At 53.0% G+C, this 16,924-nt stretch overlaps 5 protein-coding genes across 5 annotated transcripts; 2 read left to right on the forward strand and 3 right to left on the reverse strand.

Moving 5' to 3' along the window:
- The first annotated feature begins 546 nt into the window (after window positions 1-546).
- Window positions 547-1,650, forward strand: BO94DRAFT_285155 (uncharacterized protein). Its single transcript, XM_025606661.1, has 2 exons — window positions 547-1,025; window positions 1,088-1,650. The coding sequence occupies exons 1-2, from the start codon at window positions 668-670 to the stop codon at window positions 1,618-1,620; spliced, it is 891 nt and encodes a 296-aa protein (XP_025471576.1). The 5' UTR covers window positions 547-667; the 3' UTR covers window positions 1,621-1,650.
- Window positions 1,651-1,965: 315 nt separating this feature from the next.
- On the forward strand, window positions 1,966-3,317 carry BO94DRAFT_572354 (NAD(P)-binding protein). The gene is made up of 4 exons (XM_025614917.1): window positions 1,966-2,575; window positions 2,662-2,820; window positions 2,879-2,949; window positions 3,016-3,317. Exons 1-4 carry the CDS (start codon window positions 2,229-2,231, stop codon window positions 3,189-3,191), a joined length of 753 nt encoding a protein of 250 aa, XP_025471577.1. The 5' UTR covers window positions 1,966-2,228; the 3' UTR covers window positions 3,192-3,317.
- A 72-nt stretch (window positions 3,318-3,389) lies between these two features.
- On the reverse strand, window positions 3,390-5,888 carry BO94DRAFT_531755 (nucleobase cation symporter-1 family protein). The gene is made up of 5 exons (XM_025610971.1): window positions 5,437-5,888; window positions 5,249-5,319; window positions 4,928-5,177; window positions 4,130-4,857; window positions 3,390-4,074 (listed from the first exon to the last, which is right to left on the reverse strand). The coding sequence occupies exons 1-5, from the start codon at window positions 5,534-5,536 to the stop codon at window positions 3,541-3,543; spliced, it is 1,683 nt and encodes a 560-aa protein (XP_025471578.1). The 5' UTR covers window positions 5,537-5,888; the 3' UTR covers window positions 3,390-3,540.
- Window positions 5,889-6,676: 788 nt separating this feature from the next.
- BO94DRAFT_621271 (multidrug resistance-associated protein) lies at window positions 6,677-11,694 on the reverse strand (the record flags this gene model as incomplete). The annotated part of the gene is made up of 11 exons (XM_025616990.1): window positions 6,677-7,319; window positions 7,384-7,464; window positions 7,527-7,716; window positions 7,782-8,207; window positions 8,307-8,422; window positions 8,485-8,556; window positions 8,605-8,716; window positions 8,776-9,096; window positions 9,160-10,323; window positions 10,382-11,417; window positions 11,479-11,694. The coding sequence occupies 11 exons, from the start codon at window positions 11,692-11,694 to the stop codon at window positions 6,710-6,712; spliced, it is 4,344 nt and encodes a 1,447-aa protein (XP_025471579.1). The 3' UTR covers window positions 6,677-6,709.
- Window positions 11,695-12,013: 319 nt separating this feature from the next.
- Window positions 12,014-16,696, reverse strand: BO94DRAFT_563358 (ribosome biogenesis protein URB2; the record flags this gene model as incomplete). Its single annotated transcript, XM_025614354.1, has 3 exons — window positions 16,583-16,696; window positions 15,657-16,502; window positions 12,014-15,604 (listed from the first exon to the last, which is right to left on the reverse strand). The coding sequence occupies exons 1-3, from the start codon at window positions 16,598-16,600 to the stop codon at window positions 12,014-12,016; spliced, it is 4,455 nt and encodes a 1,484-aa protein (XP_025471580.1). The 5' UTR covers window positions 16,601-16,696.
- Window positions 16,697-16,924: the final 228 nt, after the last annotated feature.

Below are 16,924 nucleotides of genomic sequence, written 5' to 3' on the forward strand. Positions count from 1 at the left end.
CTAGGATTTTGTTGAGATCCCCGGCCCTGTGGTTGTCGAAGTTGCGACGGACGTTGATATCAGTCTGCCTGGTGCAACAGCCCGGGTGGATTTCGCTCACTTCCCTAGCAGTGGGGACTGGGCGTCAAGCTTATCGATCCGCCGACACGATACGAGTCGTCTAGGGATCGAATGCTCATAGATATACGAGGCACACTGACTCCTGCCCATGGTACACACGCAAGGCCACCATTATTTCCTCGAGTCCAGACGTGATACTCGCGTCCGTCGGGCGCCCGAACCACTTGAGTGGACATGACTAATCGATAACATGATTGGCTTAGAGAAGTTATTGCCAGTCGTGGAAACGCTGGGTTTTGAGGCCTATTTGCGTTCGACAGTCGCGTCTTTTCTTCCCGCTCCTGGAAGTACTCAGTCAAAATCATTGAAAAGCGACGGGTCAGTTGGAGTGTCTGAAAGATCCGTTGATCTTCGTGTTGAATGCAGGGATTGTCTTGTGCGGTGTCCAATCCGGTGGGCTTAACGCAACCCCCCTAAATCGAGGATAACGAGCGAGTCGAGATGCGGTGAAGCCCATCTTCCACGGTAGAGCTTTCTCTTCTCCAGTTGCCAATAAGGTCTCAAAAGATTGATCGATTCGATAGAGCCTAGCCAAAGCTGGATCGGGATGGACTTTGTCTTCATCAATGTGAAGGTGCCTCAGGACGCGCTCCAGCTCGCCAAGGAACCCGAGATCCGATCGCACTTGGCCCGTCACCAATGGCGGCAGCATGCTGAGAATCGTTCGGCAGCCATCGCCAAAAGGAAGAGAGAGGGAGCCTTACCCATCTGCGGAGATTTGAACTGTGTAACACTGCAAAAGCGGTTCAATGTCCAGTCCACAGTTTCGGATGGGAGGCGAGGTGCCGGAGGCACAACCATCATGTCAATCCCAATACCTCCTCCTCTGGGAGGGCTGCGGGTTGACCCATTCCGCTCATATCCAATTGCCTGGAGACCGCTTGTTCCGCGACTGGTAGATCATTGTAAGTGACGGTAATCATGTGAGCTAGGAGTGAAGCTGGCTAACCTGTTTCAACGTGACAAGACCTGGTGAGCATGGCCGTTGACATTCCCGAACTCGACCAGCCTGGCAACCGTGGTCTACTCCGAACCAGTTGGTTTCCGCTCGTGATGACTGAGCCTGCGCTATTCCTGGTTATCATGCTGCTCGCAGCATCCCACCATGCATCTGTGAACCCTCAATCTCCCGAGATCAAGCTGAACTTGCTCAGTCTTCGATGCGAGGCCGTCCGAGCCGTCAACAAAGCCCTGGGCGAACAGCAGGGCGGCTTGGATGATGCGCTTGTGGGCGCCATCGCCAAAATGGCCAGCTATGAAGCTATGTTTGGGAGCATGAATGACTTCGGGGTGCATATGCAAGGCCTCCTTCGTGCTGTTGATCTTCGAGGTGGTCTATCGTCGCTCGGGTTGAACGGCCTGCTGCGTCGAATTGTGGTGTGGATTGATCGCAACGCGGCATTTCTGCACGGGTCGATGTTGTACTTCCCCAATGCGACTTTTGTGCCGGGACAGCCACTGCCGGATCCTAATCCAGGGCATTTTTTGGGTGCCTCGTGATGGGGGTGGCGGCGATTGTGCAGTACAGTGAGGATAGCAACAGAGACAACGATAGTGTTTTAATGTTGGTAATTGGTGGTGGTTGAGTTGTTACCGTATGATGATGGCGAGCGGACTAGTAGCTGATGTAATGTATACAATCTATCAGTCTGCCCACTTGACCTCGAATGTGTCTGTAACTATGTACAACTTCCTATACAGTGACTTCCCCAATCGGCAGGACCAACCGTGGAACCGACCAGTGGGGCCACTGCAACCTCCCCCACCTGCCCGATCGGGATATCGCATACTAACCCCGATGCGATCCAGATCGACCGTCCAAGCTCCAAATCGCAGACAAAGAGACGAACTACTCCGGACATCGTACCCATCCAAGGCCCTCCACCACCGACAACCATGATTCAATCTGGCCCCGAATGCGAGATGTGGCCGCGGACACAACCTTATAAAGATGTCCTCCAGCCCCTCCAGCTACTACTATTCAATCCCAATTCCCCTTCCTCTCTACTCATCGTCTACCAAATATATGTACCTACCATACTACCACTCCTAACTACTCAATCCCCAAACCTCTCTCACTCGATACATCCACATCTACATAACCCACAATGGCTCTCACCAACAAAGTCGCCCTCATCACCGGCGGCGTCAAGAACCTTGGCGCCGAAACCGCCCGCGAACTCGCCTCCCTCGGCGCCAGCCTCGCCCTCCACTACCACTCCACCAGCAGCAAACCCGATGCCTCCGCGCTGATCTCCGAGCTGCAACAAAACTACCCCTCCATCAAAGTCGCCTCTTACCAGGGCGACCTAACCTCCGCTGCAGCCGTGACACAGCTCTTCCAATCCGTCAAGCAGGACTTCGGACACATCGATATCGTGGTGAACACGGTGGGCAAGGTGCTCAAGAAGCCTATTTCGGAGATCACTGAGGAGGAGTATGATACTATGTTTGCGTATGTATACCTCTACCCCCTTGCTCTTCAATATAAGTATCTCGCCATATAAACAACAATTACTCACTATGGTGGATGATAAACAGTATCAACTCCAAAACCGCTTTCTTCATTCTCAAAGAAGCTGCTATCCATGTCACGGACGGAGGAAAGATCATCACAGTGGTGACAGCATTGTTGGGCGCCTTCACGGGCTTCTATACTTCTTATGCGGGAAGTAAGGCTCCCGTGGAGCATTTCACTCGGTATGTTTGGCTTCCGAAATGACATGTTCCCGGGAACATCAACTAATGCGGATAGCAGTGGCGTCTGCAAGGAGCTCCAGTCCCGTCGCGTAAGCGTGAATAATGTCGCTCCCGGTCCTATGGATACTCGTATGTTAACTCATCTAGTAGCCTGGTGGTTTATGATTATATGTCTAACAATCTGTTTCTTTCTAGCCTTCTTCTACCCCCAAGAGTCGCCCGAGGCGGTCGAGTTCCACAAGTCCAATGGCATGGATGGTCGATTGACGATGGTGCAAGATATTGCTCCTCTCATTCGCTTCTTGTGCACCGAGGGCGGCTGGATCACTGGCCAGACTATCTTTGCCAATGGTGGATATACTACTCGGTAATTGCCTAGGCATGTTTTGTGGCGATGAATATAGTGATGAATATATATGTGCTTAATCAATGTATGGACCATTGGACTAACATGATCCCATTACGAAGTTTACTGGCACTGCGGAGAATACAATAATATGATGTGCAGAAACCGAGTTCCCGGATAGCGATACACTATGATCATAGCACGGTATTAATGTGTAGCCGTAGACAAGTAAACGTTCAGCCATTAGAATACAATATCAACAAAGAATAAAAGTCATGCCTCGTTCATAGGACGGTATTAATATTTAGCCGTAGGCAAGTAAACGTTCAGTCATTAGAATACAATATCAACAAAGAAGGAAAGTCATGCCTCGTTCATACCACCGACGATTCCGTGGACTTGGGATGCTTCTGGTCAACAGGAGCTTCAAGGTCTAGCGGCTTGCCTGTCGGGTGATCATCTTCCGGACACACCTCCTGACCATCCGCAATGGACAGGCGGTCTTCGTTGACATCGGGGTCGACCTCGTGCCACTTGTTGCTGGTGGCAGGGATGGGAAACAGCTTCGTCAGCGCCCAATACATCACGAATGAGACGAGGAACCCGGAGAAGTAGTTGATGTTGTAGATGTACTGGGCTCCCACCGGCACGCTTCGTCCAACGGCGCCGGCAAACCCGACAATGTTGATGATAATGCCTGAGAGGTACGAAGCGTATGCGTGCCAGGAGAAGCCAAACATGTAGCGGTACGCCGAGTCACTCCGGGCACTGTACAGATCCTTCACGCGTAGGTAGCCTTTCCGGACGAGGTAATAGTCCGAAACCATGGGCCCAGCGATCGACGAGAGGAAGATGGAATAGGCCGAAAGATAGGTGGTAAACTGATTGGATGAGGATGAAAGTTTCCACTAAAAGCCGTCAGTTTTCCTTTGCTCATAGATATGACCAGAACCGAATTCATACCGGACACATGCAGAGACCAACCGCGGCGCAGATATAACTACCCCGTCGGATGGTGAGGTACCGAGGCAACAAGGCCGTCATATCGGTACCCGCAGAGACCGAGTTGGCGGAGATGTTCGTGCCCAACTGGGCCAGAGCAAAGCCAGTCGAGATAATGAAGATTCCGAAACGCTCGGCCGAGCTGGCCCCGTCCAAAAACTGCCCCAAAAGAGTCAATGGGTTCCACACAAAGTCACCGCCGAAGATGACTGCTGACGATGACGAAACAATGATGCCGATGAAGGACGTGATGCCGAACCCGATGGGGATCGTGAGCAGCTGCGACCATAGCGCTTCCTTGGGCGTTCGGGAGAACCTCGAAAAGTCGGGGTCATTCACAATCAGGGTCGCAAAGTTGCCGAGACAGCTCATGATGGACTTGATGACAGCCCAAGCCAGGGCGCTTCCATGTACGGTGGCGGGTTGATGGACGATCGGGCCGATTCCATTGGCACGGGAAATGGCCCAGGCAAAGAAGGCGATGGCAGCGATGGGGGAGTAGATCGCTTTGACGGTAAAGAGATGCCTGATCTTGTGGACCGGGAACCAGAGGGCAGGCAGCGAGAAGAGCCAGAAAAGGAAGAAGCTCAGAAAGTCCTTGCTGGTGACTCCGGAGCTTGCAGGAATATGGTTGGGCAGGTTCTTATAACTTGGCCATATGGATTGGATCATCAAGGTCACACACTCGCCTGCTCTGGGCGTCAACTTTGCTCCGACGAAAGGCAGCCACTGTATGGTGAACCGCCCGGGAAGACTCACCTCCAATATAACCCTGAACGCCATACCAGACAACTGCCATGGCCGCCCGGTTGAAGACGGGCCAGAACGAACCCCATATGCCAAAGGTAGATCGGCATGCGACCGGGAACGAAATGTGATAGACGGCACCGATGCGACCGGTCAGGCAGACAAAGCAAGCGGCAATGAAATATCCAACCCAGACGCAGATCCATGCCTGCCACCAGGACAGACCATCGACAATCATCGAGGATGAGATCATCCATGTGTTCTAGTGTGGCGAGACACTGTTAGCCCCTCTCCACCTGCTGGCGACAGCTTGATCTCGCGCGAGACACTTACAATATTCAACGAGTCTGCGATCCAGAAGGCAACAAAGTTGAACCATCTCCATTGACGACGCTCGTATTCAACTGCAGAGGGCAACAGCCAAGATTTGCACACGGTCAGCTTTGCAGGTCCTTGTTGAATCCGGCTGAACAAGCACAGGACGTCTCATGGTGATCCGCCGGCCAGTTTCATGATCTCACCTGGCCGCAAGTCACGGTTCGTCAACATCAACTGGGTGGTGGTCAACCCGGGTTCTGTTGGGACCTCGAGCTTCTCGATCCATTCTCGAATTCGAGGCATCTCGGGCCTGAAGGACGAAGAAAGATGAAGTCGGAATGGGGATCAGAAGCGACTGAGACACAGACGACGATATGTAGAGGTTGTAGGGGGTACCGATAGGTATATTGCAGTGGAGGGCAAGGGAACCACCAGCGTTGGACACAGAGAAAGCGATGGGGAAGACAAGTAACACACTGCAGCCGGACACACGATGGGATATAAACAAAAACTCGTCTGGGATATACAGTAAATCGGAAGGCACTATCAGCGTCATCGTCCTGGCGCGGGCCAATCAGCGGCCTCGACGGGCCAGATATGGAACGGTTCCATCAGGAATCTGGCTCAGTGATATGGCGGTACGCCAGGATGAGACCGGAGGGGGGGAAGCATTAACCAGCCCTTACGCAAGATAAAGATAAGAAAATTGGTCAAGCGAGCCGGGATCGACCTGGCCCACGCCACCTAAGGATGGCCTTATCGCCCTCCCTGGGCCGCTGGTCGGGTGCGCCGAATGGGCTGGCATGGCGATAGGTAGGTAGATACTGCATAGCAATCCTTTTCCATTGCTCGATTGGGTCGAGTAAGCGTCAACGTTACTTATCAGTTGGGTTACTCTGCGTCTCCACAGTCCACTGACTGGCCCTCCGCAATCCTTCCGAGCTGGCGGCTGCCCCAGAACTGCCCAGCCATTCCCAGCGAGTCACAGCGACGCATCGCACCCTAGTGACCCTACTGGGTACTAGTGGCCGGGGCCCTATCTAATCGCCGGGCCCGCTGACTCGATGGCATCGAGTAAAATATTCATTCCTTCATTCATCACCCTCCATCCCATATGTGATATGATAACCGGTCTGCTCCACCGACCGGCACACAAAAGGGGCACCAGGCCAAAAGCACGTGTGCCTGTCAGATGCCAGACCATCACATGATGCCCTGCCCCCTCCGACCACCAATCAGCATCCGCGATCTTCTCACTTGCATCAATAGCCTGCATCCAGTGCGTTACTCTATAGTAGTATTGTGCCGGGCAGCTACACTATGTCCTCCTTCCCGAAGTTAATTCAATACACAGTACTGTGTAATATAAGATGGACTGGTGGCGGGGTATTCAAGGCCGGCATCCGCACCTTCCCTATCTAGCCCAGACGGTCTCAAAAAAAGGTGGAGACTTCATTCATTCACGACGAGTGACTACTAGATATTCAAAAGACTGGCGAAATTACTCCCGTTCTGACCAGCAAGAACCCCAGGTTTACCCATTTCCACTACCCTTCCCTTATCCAGAACAATCACCAGATCCGAATCCCGGATCGTGGAGACACGATGGGCCACGGTCAGGATTGTGCATGAGTTGAACGGCGCCTGTCGCAGAATATCCTGCATCCGGGCATCTGTTTCCACATCAACGCCACTGGTTGCTTCATCCAGAAGGACAATCTTGGAGTGGCTTACGTGGAGCTTCAGCATGGCACGGGCAAGCTCCAGAAGCTGCTGCTGACCCCGCGATAACGAGAGGGCGTCTTTGATCTCCGCGTCGAGTCCGCCTCTCGCTTCAAGTACGTCTGTCCAGAGCCCGACTCGGTCCAAGGCAGCAATCAGATCGGCATCGGAGAGCTGCCCGGCTGGGTCTACGTTGAGTCTCACGGTGCAGCCTACTAGGAGTAATGGGTCCTGGGGAATGGTGATTACTTGCTCTCGAACCGTCTCACGGGGAATGGCGGCGAGATCAATGTTGTCGATGACAACAGATCCGCTGGTGATGTCGAGCATGCCGAGTAGCGTAGATAAGAGGGAGCTCTTCCCACTGGCTCATCATTATCAGGTCATGTCTAACCCTTATCCCTTTGAATATGGGGGGTGGCACTCACCTCCCAGTGCGTCCGCAGATACCAATCTTTTGGCCCGGGTAAGCCTTGAAGGAGACGCCCTTCAGAGCAATGGCATCCGGACTGGTCAGGATAATCTCAGCAAACTGTAGTGTGGCGCGTCCTTGGTTCACTGTTATACATACCTGTACTGCGCTGTCACTCCCGAAAATTCAATGGCTCCCTGATCTGGCCAGTCACGAGGGGGCTCCATCTTCTGGTACTCTTCTTCGCGGGCCACTTCCATCTCAAAGTCTTTCACGCGCGAGATAGAGCCGAGCGATATCTCCAGCTGGGTCCAGCCGGATATCAAAGAAGAAAGGCTGCTATTGAATGCTTCAACGACATAAGACGTTAGTGTTGTACTATCATCCCGAAAAATGCAGCCGACTATGACATACTAAGCACGTTGTTAAGGGAGACTCCCAGTAGTCCAACGTTAGTCGAATGCCTCAGAAATACGGCCAGGCTAACGAGAATCACCGCTTCCGCTGCAGCGATTAGGTCCAAGGCCAGGGTGAGCCAGCGTTGGATGCAGTATAGTAGATAATGTGGCCGTTGGGAATTATCTAGCAGCCGTAGGTTCTTCGTCCGGAAGTCATCTTCCCAGCCAAAAGCTTGAATTGTGGCAAGCCCTTTGACGGTATCAAGAAAATGCGAATATAGCGGACTTTTACTTTCGAGATCCAGAAGTCGCATCTGTCGTGATGTTCTGAGGTAGAAATGCTGCAGAACGAGAACGGCAATGATGAGGAAAGGCACGGTTATTGCCATATAGCTCGAGCCTGTCGCAATAAGCGCAGCGCTGGCAACGGCGGAGAAGAGATCTATGCCAGTGAGTATGTCTCTTGATGAAGACAACAGTGGGGTGATCATAGTCAAGGCGCCATGCTCGGATGTCACAACATTAGGAAAGTTTTGCTTACTTGTAACTGCAATCAAAACGCCAACAGGCAGTTGACTCTCGATCAGAGTCATGTCCTGACTAAACCTGTTCAAAATTGTGCCACTATCGGTAGTAGCGAGGAACCTTGGAGATGCTCTGCGACCAAAAAAAACATCAGCAGTTAGACAGGACCCGAGGAAGACCGATGGTAATCGTACCTCATGACGGTCTTTAGGACGACATAGTGTAGCCTACGTGCCGTTGCGGGTGAGATAAGCACAAGAATGGCCCTGCCAGTCAGTCAGCACCGGATTGTAGATGATCGAAACTTCATTTACCAAACATAACCGCCAATTCCGACGGTATTGAATATCGCCAGAAGGAGATAGACAGTCACGTAGAGCGGCTTTTGCCCTCCGCCGCGGTTGGCCCAGCGTTTCAGCCAGATTTCTGAATGCAAGCAATTGTCAATTGTACTGAGGGCCTCTGAAAAAGCAAGACTGACTTACGACTATACGTGCTGCAGACCACATGTACAATCACGAAGATGAGGAAAGTCGTAATCTTCGACCAGCCGATATAGCGCAAGTAGTACTTGTAGACAGCAAAGTCACCCGTTGCCCTTTTCAAATCATTGATCTGATTTCTTTGAGAGAGCCGAGCCGCTATGTCCTTGATGGTGGGCTCCTTGTACTCTCCTTCATTGTCCCTCTCATTTGCTGCAGTAGGAAAAGAACTCGGTTGGCGAAGCTTTCGTTCGTGGGCTTCTTCTTGTCGGAGGTTGCCGTCAGACAGGACTAAAACCTGATCGGCGTATGAGAGATATTCAGCTATCACGATGTTAGGCACACTGTTATAACATAACAACATCTGGAAATGGGATGGTGGCCTACTTTCATGTATCACTAAGATGACAGTCGACTTAAGCCTTCGAAGGAGACCGTTCCCCCCGAAGAGACGCTCCATGATGACGGCTTTTGTTTTCCGATCTAATGCACTGAACACATCATCCAACAGAACAAGCTTCCTTCGGGCATAGACTGCTCGGGCGAGAGCCACCCGGTGCATCTGACCACCGCTTAGCGTAGGACCCGATCCACCGCTGATCTGCGTGGCATCTCCCTTCGGCAATAGCATCAGGTCTGGAGCAAGGGCACACGCATGCAGGACGGCTTCGTACCACTCGCGATCAATCGGTTGCCCCTTGGCTGGTCCCGTCTGGGCTCCTCCGCAAATTGCATCACGTATGGTGCTATCTGAGAGCCATGGCGTCTGCGCGCAATAAGCAGGGCGTGGAATGGCCACTGTAACGACACCCGACTCGCACACAGCTTGGCCGAGTATAGTACGAAGCAGAGTGGACTTTCCCGATCCTACCGGTCCCTGGACCATAACCAGTGCTCCTTGAGGGACCTGAAAAGTGATATTCTGCAGCACAGGTTTTGCTTTTATTAACGGACGGATACTGACACTATCCATAACAATAACTGGAGATGACGGGTTTGCAGAATCTGAATTTCTCGACGGCAGAGACACCAAACTGTCAGATCTCAGGTGGGTGTGGACGAGAGGATTCTTCACAGCATCAGGCACGATCCTCCGGTTGTATTGTTCGATTGGAGTCAAGAGAAATGCTTGAACCCTGTCAAAGCACCCTACAGCTGCAGCAGTCGATGGAATGGCACTTAAAAGCTTTGAGGCTGGGATCGTCAGGAGAGTGATCACCGACAGACTACTAAAGGCATTAGTGATATCGAGTGCCTGTCCCTGGGACGCATATACCACGAATGTCAGAGCCGGTGCCAATGCCCACGGCAGGTTCTGGATCATGTTTTGCCAAACGATACTCCTTCGATAACCTGCCATCCGATGTGTCTCCTGGACCCTTTGATCCTGGATAAGCTTTGTGAAGGTTTTGCTCAACCCCATTCGCCTGACAATCTGGATTTCCGCAAGCATAGAGCTGGTAATCGCAATTCGTTGCTGCACCGCATCCACCCACACCTTTTGTCGGTTCCCGATATTCTTCGATATTTGAGTGCTGCCTAGACTGGATACTGTCCCACTTCGTTAGTCAAGGGTGACCACACAGACGCAGATCAATGAGATGCCCACCGATTACGATGATCACTGGCATCAGACTGACCCAACCGAGTCGGAGGGCGAGTAGGGTAATGCCAATAACAACTTCAATTGCGCGAGCCCAGCATTCATTCAGATTAGCCAAACAAGCCGTAATCCGGTCGATGTCGGTTGTCATGAGGGTGATCGTTGCCGACCGGTCTTCTAGCTCGCCATCAGGGATGCGAAGCGCATGCTCATAAATCAACGACGAAGCGGCCCCTCGGAACATTGTAAGAAAGCGATACAGTTTATGATCATAATGCAACGTGAAGATTGCCAAGCCCAAATAGATTAAAACCGTGGCTCCGATCAGACCATAGCCTTTGTTCTCCGCACTGTGCGGGTCATTGAGCCAGTCGAGAGTGGAGGTGATTAGAAAGGGCTGCGCGAAAGTGAAGCCGATCAGACATAGTCGCGGAAATACCGCCGACACCAAAGGCCACCACAGGGCCCGACACATCTGCCATGGAAATTCGAAGCGTCGTTCAGGACTCCGGCGTTGGGTCCATGCTCGTTGCGCCTTTTTGGCAAGGCCAACAGATGCCAGGCGCTTATCCAGAATAAATAAATCCCCTACGGTAAGCAAGGACCGGAATCCAGCCAGAAATAGACGGTTCAGCCACCACATGAAGGTCCGGTTCACGATGCCACTTGTCGACTCTGGCGGCAGGTCTTGGTACTTCCCTGTGAGGTATTCCCGCTTCTCTAGGCTCTCAAGCAAGAGCATTGTGGTCTTTGCTGCGACACTTGTTGTGAACAAGATAGGAATATGAACCCCACTGCGAGCTAGCCATAGGGTTCTAGCCTGTGCAATGTCAAAGAGGAGCGTCAGGAGTAGGTAGAGATTGAGCAATGACGACGGCCGGGCTGATCGCGCATCCTCCATCCACGACAATACCATGATCTCCATCGCCACAACCAGATTGATCGTGCTGAATGGTACGGATACCTTTGTTCGGGGCGTGACGCTGCGCGCCCAGCAGACGAGCAGCGTGAGTTGTAGTGCGGCGAAACCCAGGGCGATTACCTATTTCGGGGGATCAGTCGCATCCTAGATAGCGTCCAGATCGAGATGAGCTTTTCCTCACCAGTTTTGCCATCCTCGTCGTGTTGCTCCGGGTACGAACATCTCGCTTGGCCAAGTGTCGCACTCGGAGGGGGGACGCGAGAAGGAACGCGAGGGCATGGAGCAGACCGAGAATGGACTGCTCAAACAGTAGAGTGAAATCAAAGCCATCACGGCAGGCATGGCTCACCACGGGGCCGAAGACGTTGTCGGCCTCGAGCGAGCACCCGGACGACATGGCGTGGTTGGCAGCGGGTGCCAGAGAAAATGCTGGGGGAAAGTGCCGAAGGAATGAATACACACAGGAGCGAGTCCGAGACGGTCCATCGCCGATAAGAGCCTGACCAGGATAGTAATAGTGCTGACGCCCCCGACCCTAATTATGAGGTGATTTGGTTTAGTTTGGCCACCGTTTGATTTGAGTCCTAAGGATATTATACAGTCTTCAATCAAGACCAACCAATGCAAATAACTAGGTACAGAAGTGTACGTCCATGCGAACTGCCTCCTCCAGTCCACCCTCCCCCTCCCCCCAACTCCCGACACCACGCCATCATTTAGCCCTTGTTCCACTTGCCAAACTTCACATAGTCATCATAGAGCGCCTTAAACACGGCCCGCCCAGACACATCCAGGCCCGCGTTCATGGCGCGCATTGTTTCGCGCGACATGGCATCTAGGACCGCATAGAGACCAGGAAGAATGGCGGCCTTCACCTCTGGCGCCAGATTCCCGCGCAGGGAGCTCTGCGTGTACTTCATGATCAGATACTGGAGGTACTGCCCGGCAATACGCTTCGCTTTCTTAGTCTGATCGGTCAAACCCTCGAAGCCACCTGCCGATTGCGCCGGCCTCGACACGGCGGAGACGGTCGGGTCGCAGAGCGATGTGAGGAGACGGGTAAAGTGAACGGCGTGCGTCGCCTGCAGGGGAGCAAGCCAGTATGGATCTTGGCCAAGTTGCTTTTCGTAGATCAGGGATCGAGGGCGCTTCTTGGAGCGAGCGAACAAGCAGTCCAGCAGTCGCTCGATAACAGGGAGGATTAAGTGGAACCGGCCTCCAAGCTTCTGACGGTGGAGACCCAGGAGGACACCCATCAGCCTGCAGAGACGGATATAGACGGTCCCGGCAAATTCGGGGTCAATACGGGGTCCAGATTTTGAAGCGCAGACGGCAATGGATGCCAGCAGATTATCGACATTCCACTGCGTTATACAGCGCGTGAAATCGCGGAGGAGGATATCCAGGCATTCGGAGGCAAGCGTAAACTGCTCTATTGATTTGTTGCGGGAGAGCGACTCGATCACGGCAGTGCAAATCCACGACAGCTCTTTGGCTGTATGGCATTCTTTGTCCTCAATCGGAGGCAACGAGGCAATAGCTAGCCCGGCGATAAGCAGATGGTACTCGGCGTTTTCTCCAACAAAGCCTAACTCCCGCACATCTTCAATGACTCGGGTCAGTTCCTCGACTGACATGGACTGAAACCTTGCGCTGGTAGACCGGATGAAGAGTCGTTGTTCTTCACTATACATGTGTTGCAGTGGAAGAGCCTCAGCACATTGTATCACAGGCTGGGTGATGCTCTTTTCGGAGCCCCGTCCGGCCAGGACACGACGTCGAATGAGTCTGCTCAGCGAGGGGCCCGAATCGGCCGATTTCTCCACGTAACTTTCGATCTTCGACAGGAATTTTTCAACCTCGGCATGATCCGCAGCCAGGTCCTCAAAGTCTTCCAGCGCATCCAGAATCTTAATCAAGGTGATTGTCTCCTCTAGTTGCTGTTTCTTGCACTGATCCTTGACGGACTTCACCTCCACTACCACAAGGTCGAATAACTTTTGTCGGCAAGCGGCGAGGTCCGTCTCATCGAAAACACCAGCAAGCTGCTTACGGTGGTGCCAAAGTTGAGACAAAGAGATCCTCAGATAGAAGCAGTCCATGGAGTCTCGATCGATGGTCTGCAATTTGGACGCCTTGGAGGCAACCTTGCGATACATCTTCTTGAACAGCTTGTGCCGTTCTTCGTCGGAAGAAACGAGTAGCTTGGCCATGACTGCTCGATGCAGATTGCGGAATGCTTTCATAATCTGAAGATCAACATCGTTGCCCTGCAGAGTGACGGCCTTGGCCACCGTCCAGATCGGTTCCCAATTGCTGGTCACAGCCGCTGCACACTTGGGCATACCAGCCATCTTCGCCATCAACGACAGCATCCCAACAGTGACCTCGGGTGTGCTGTCTCCCTGCACGATAACCTCCTGCAGCAGGTCCAACAGGACCGCTCTCTGGCGGCGCATGATAAGCGGGGCAGGGATTCTTTGGAGGCTCTCGACAAAGAGCTTTCGATTCAAGTCGTCCTCCTTGATTCGGCTAGCAAGCACAGTAATTAAATCGGAAGTGATGGCCGGGGCATTGAGTAGATATTCGTGACAGACAACGCTAGCCCAGGCTTGAAGGAATCTAAGTTCGGGACCCACAGTCTCCAGAGCCGATGAGGAAGACTTGTATTGGGCTGTTGCTAAAGACAGGATATGACCGAACAATGAGCGTCTGGTTTCGGGCTCAACTCGAGCCCAGATGTCCGGGCTTCTAACAAGAGTCAAGAAGTAGGCCAAGGCGAGGGTTTCCGGCGTATTCAAAGTCTCGATGCGCCCATTCCATGGAGATGTGATCGAATTCACAGCATCCTTGCTGGAGATAGACTTGACCAATTCTGTGATTTGACTGGTAAGTGACTTGAACTGATCGTTGTTCAGGGCACCTTTAACGGCAGCAAGAGTGAATTGATATGCCTCGAAACATTCCAAAGGTGCCCAAGGTTTCTGCAACCCATCCTTGTGGTGGCGCCGAATAGTCACCGCGCCGGTGTCCACGAGGTTCATAATGGCAGCACCGAGATCATTGTCAGTGGACTGGACATTGTTCTCCAGGAGGTTCCGAGCGAGCCGCCACAACCGCCATCGCCAATGCAACGTCTGTTTCGTCGACAACGTCGATGCTGCGGTCTCAATGATTGAGCTGAGAGCCTCATTCTTATCTTCGAAGCTCAGATCACGATTTCTGAAGCCGGACTCTAAGATGACAAACTGCGCATAGGCACCAGGGGTGTTGGAGATCTTGCCATCCTCACTTCTGATCTCTGCCGTAGCTGCCTGAAGCTGTGCAGCAGCATGGGCATGAGTGAGGGGGCTCCGCATGATATCACCATACGCATTGCACACGTCGTCGTCTTCCCACACGATGAAGGATTTTAGGCTCTTGTCTTGTGACCGCGCCTCTTCGACCTCCATGAGTTGTTCGTACCAGAACTGCATGAAGGTGGGTAGGTCTCGAGCGGCCACGAAACCACGCAGCAGGGGAATCACAATGTCACTCTTAATGGTCTCATAGCTGCCATCACTCTGGGACTTGCCGCTGCGCCAATGTGAGAGGATCTTTTCCAGTAAAGCCTTTAGCAACTTCGTCGAGTCATTGAGGCCCGAGTTTGGGAGGAAAATGTCGACCCCAAGCTCAACAAGCAGAGCTGTAAGGCTCCATTCAACCTGCGACAAGCCATCCTTGAGAAGGCCGGTGTAAGAAGCGTGAGTGAGCAGTGTATGCAGAGATAATTGTACGTTGCGGACGAGAACCACACGGAAGAGGCGCTCCAAGATTCCCACAAATTCAGAAAGGTATGTGGTTGTGTTCTGGGACTTCACAGTTGAAAATGCCAGCTCCGCGATGGCAACGAACAAGGTCTCAAGCCACGGAGCCTCGTGTGTCTGTCTCCGAAAAGTATCCCTGGGAACTGAGCGGACTGCGATATCGAAAAATTCGGGTAGAAGCTCGGCCGTCTTCCACATGATCTTCTTTTGGATGCTGGCGTCCTCGGCGGTCTCAGCCGGACACTCTACTCCGCAAAGAATAGGTCTAAGCGTGTCGGAAATCGGCTTGACGGGAGTCCAATCCGGTTCACTGGCTGAATAGTCGATGCCCGCACCTCCTCGCTCATAGAATCCTCCACGGGCTGGAAGCACCACATGGAGGGCGATCAAACGCTCCACCACATGCAATACGTGAGCCCTCTCATCGGTGTCGAGTCGGATCGCGCGAACACAGACCTGAAGTCTTAATGCACTCTGGAAACAATGTTTCGCAAAGCACTCCTGCCCCGGTGTTAGCCCGAAAATTAGCTTGCACGCATCTTCCCAAACCTACATTGCTCAGTCCTTTGTCCGAATCGTCTCGACGAGAAGATCTCAACTCCCACAGCGCTAGGACTGCGGGAAACACGTACAGGAGATGCTGTAGGTCTGTAGTCTTGCGCGCGTGGGAGAATTGTGTTGTAATGATGGCTGTTAGTCGAAACGATTTCTGTAACGTGACAGCGTTTGACTCGGGCTCGCCTTTGAGAGCGTGCCTCAGGTGAGAGCTTGCAACTTCATCAACACCCGGAGTCCGATTCGCCAGCATAATCAAGCTATACAAGCAATCCAACGCGCGAATGAAAGCCAAGAAGCAGGAGATTGGGGTTCGTGGCTGGTCGTCGATATCCATGGCGTCCGCTTCGTCGTCGCCAGCCCTCTTCCTCTTAGTTCCCTTCTTATCGTAATCGCCATTGCGCTGCGGTGAGTCGTTTAAGGTGTAGCTCGAATCCGAATCCGAGGGCAGCAAGTCGGTTATCCCTGTCTTCAGCGCCGCGAATACATCTTCCTCCAAATCGGCGATCGCCTGGTTGAATATTGCGAGGAACTTCTGGTCCTTCAAGGTCGTAGCCAGGGTCTTGGGTGGGATCAGGTCGATCAACTGGCGGAGGAGGAGGAAAGAGGTTGAGTCGACACGATAGTTCTTGCCCGCCCGCAGTTTCTTCAACAACCATCGGAGGACCCATTCTTCCTTCGGGGCGGCATTATTCTGGACGTGAGGGGTTCGGTTGATCTCGGGGTGGCTGGCACACAGGGCCAGATCCAAGCCGATGATGTGGGCAGCCTCGTCCAGCTGGGTGGTCGGGGAAGCGGTGCCTTTCTCAAGGCGGAGTAGAGCCTCTTGCGACGAACGCGGGCGCTGTATAGAGATCCCAGCAGGTTAGCCGAACACCAGGTTGGATAAATAGTTGGATACACCGAGGGGGGGGCACCACACACCTCCGCGACTGAAGGCATCTCGGAAGAGACGAGTCAGATTGTCGTACCGGATCCCCTAGTTCCTCGGTGCCACCGCGTCAACACGAAGCGACCATAGTCCGGAGAGCGTGTTGGAACGTTCGGCGGGGACCAGGAGGATTCAAGAAAAAGTTGAGACTGACGCCAGAAAGCGGAGAGCGCCCAGCCTAGTTTTTCCGACCGCCTTTAGCCCGCCCGAGCAGAGCTCGAACGTCGCACCCGATCGTTTCCATCGAATCTCCTCCCTTCTCCCAGTTCCTTTGCAACACCCCCCCCCCCCCCCTCCGTCTGTTGTTGAAGGTCAGTCTTCAGTCCCCGTCGTCC

This window comes from Aspergillus sclerotioniger (assembly GCF_003184525.1).
Source record: "Aspergillus sclerotioniger CBS 115572 chromosome Unknown BO94scaffold_4, whole genome shotgun sequence".
NCBI lineage: Eukaryota > Fungi > Ascomycota > Eurotiomycetes > Eurotiales > Aspergillaceae > Aspergillus > Aspergillus sclerotioniger.

Excerpts from the sequence above, each read along its gene's own strand:
- BO94DRAFT_285155 (XM_025606661.1), top strand. The coding sequence starts at position 668 with ATGGACTTTGTCTTCATCAATGTGAAGGTGCCTCAGGACGCGCTCCAG. Across the intron at positions 1,026-1,087 it reads TCCGCGACTGGTAGATCATT|ACCTGGTGAGCATGGCCGTT; the intron begins GTAAGTGACGGT and ends CAACGTGACAAG.
- BO94DRAFT_572354 (XM_025614917.1), top strand. The coding sequence starts at position 2,229 with ATGGCTCTCACCAACAAAGTCGCCCTCATCACCGGCGGCGTCAAGAAC. Across the intron at positions 2,821-2,878 it reads CCCGTGGAGCATTTCACTCG|TGGCGTCTGCAAGGAGCTCC; the intron begins GTATGTTTGGCT and ends TGCGGATAGCAG. Across the intron at positions 2,950-3,015 it reads TCCCGGTCCTATGGATACTC|CCTTCTTCTACCCCCAAGAG; the intron begins GTATGTTAACTC and ends GTTTCTTTCTAG.
- BO94DRAFT_531755 (XM_025610971.1), bottom strand. The coding sequence starts at position 5,536 with ATGCCTCGAATTCGAGAATGGATCGAGAAGCTCGAGGTCCCAACAGAA. Across the intron at positions 5,178-5,248 it reads TCGCAGACTCGTTGAATATT|AACACATGGATGATCTCATC; the intron begins GTAAGTGTCTCG and ends TCGCCACACTAG. Across the intron at positions 4,075-4,129 it reads TTGGTCTCTGCATGTGTCCG|TGGAAACTTTCATCCTCATC; the intron begins GTATGAATTCGG and ends GACGGCTTTTAG.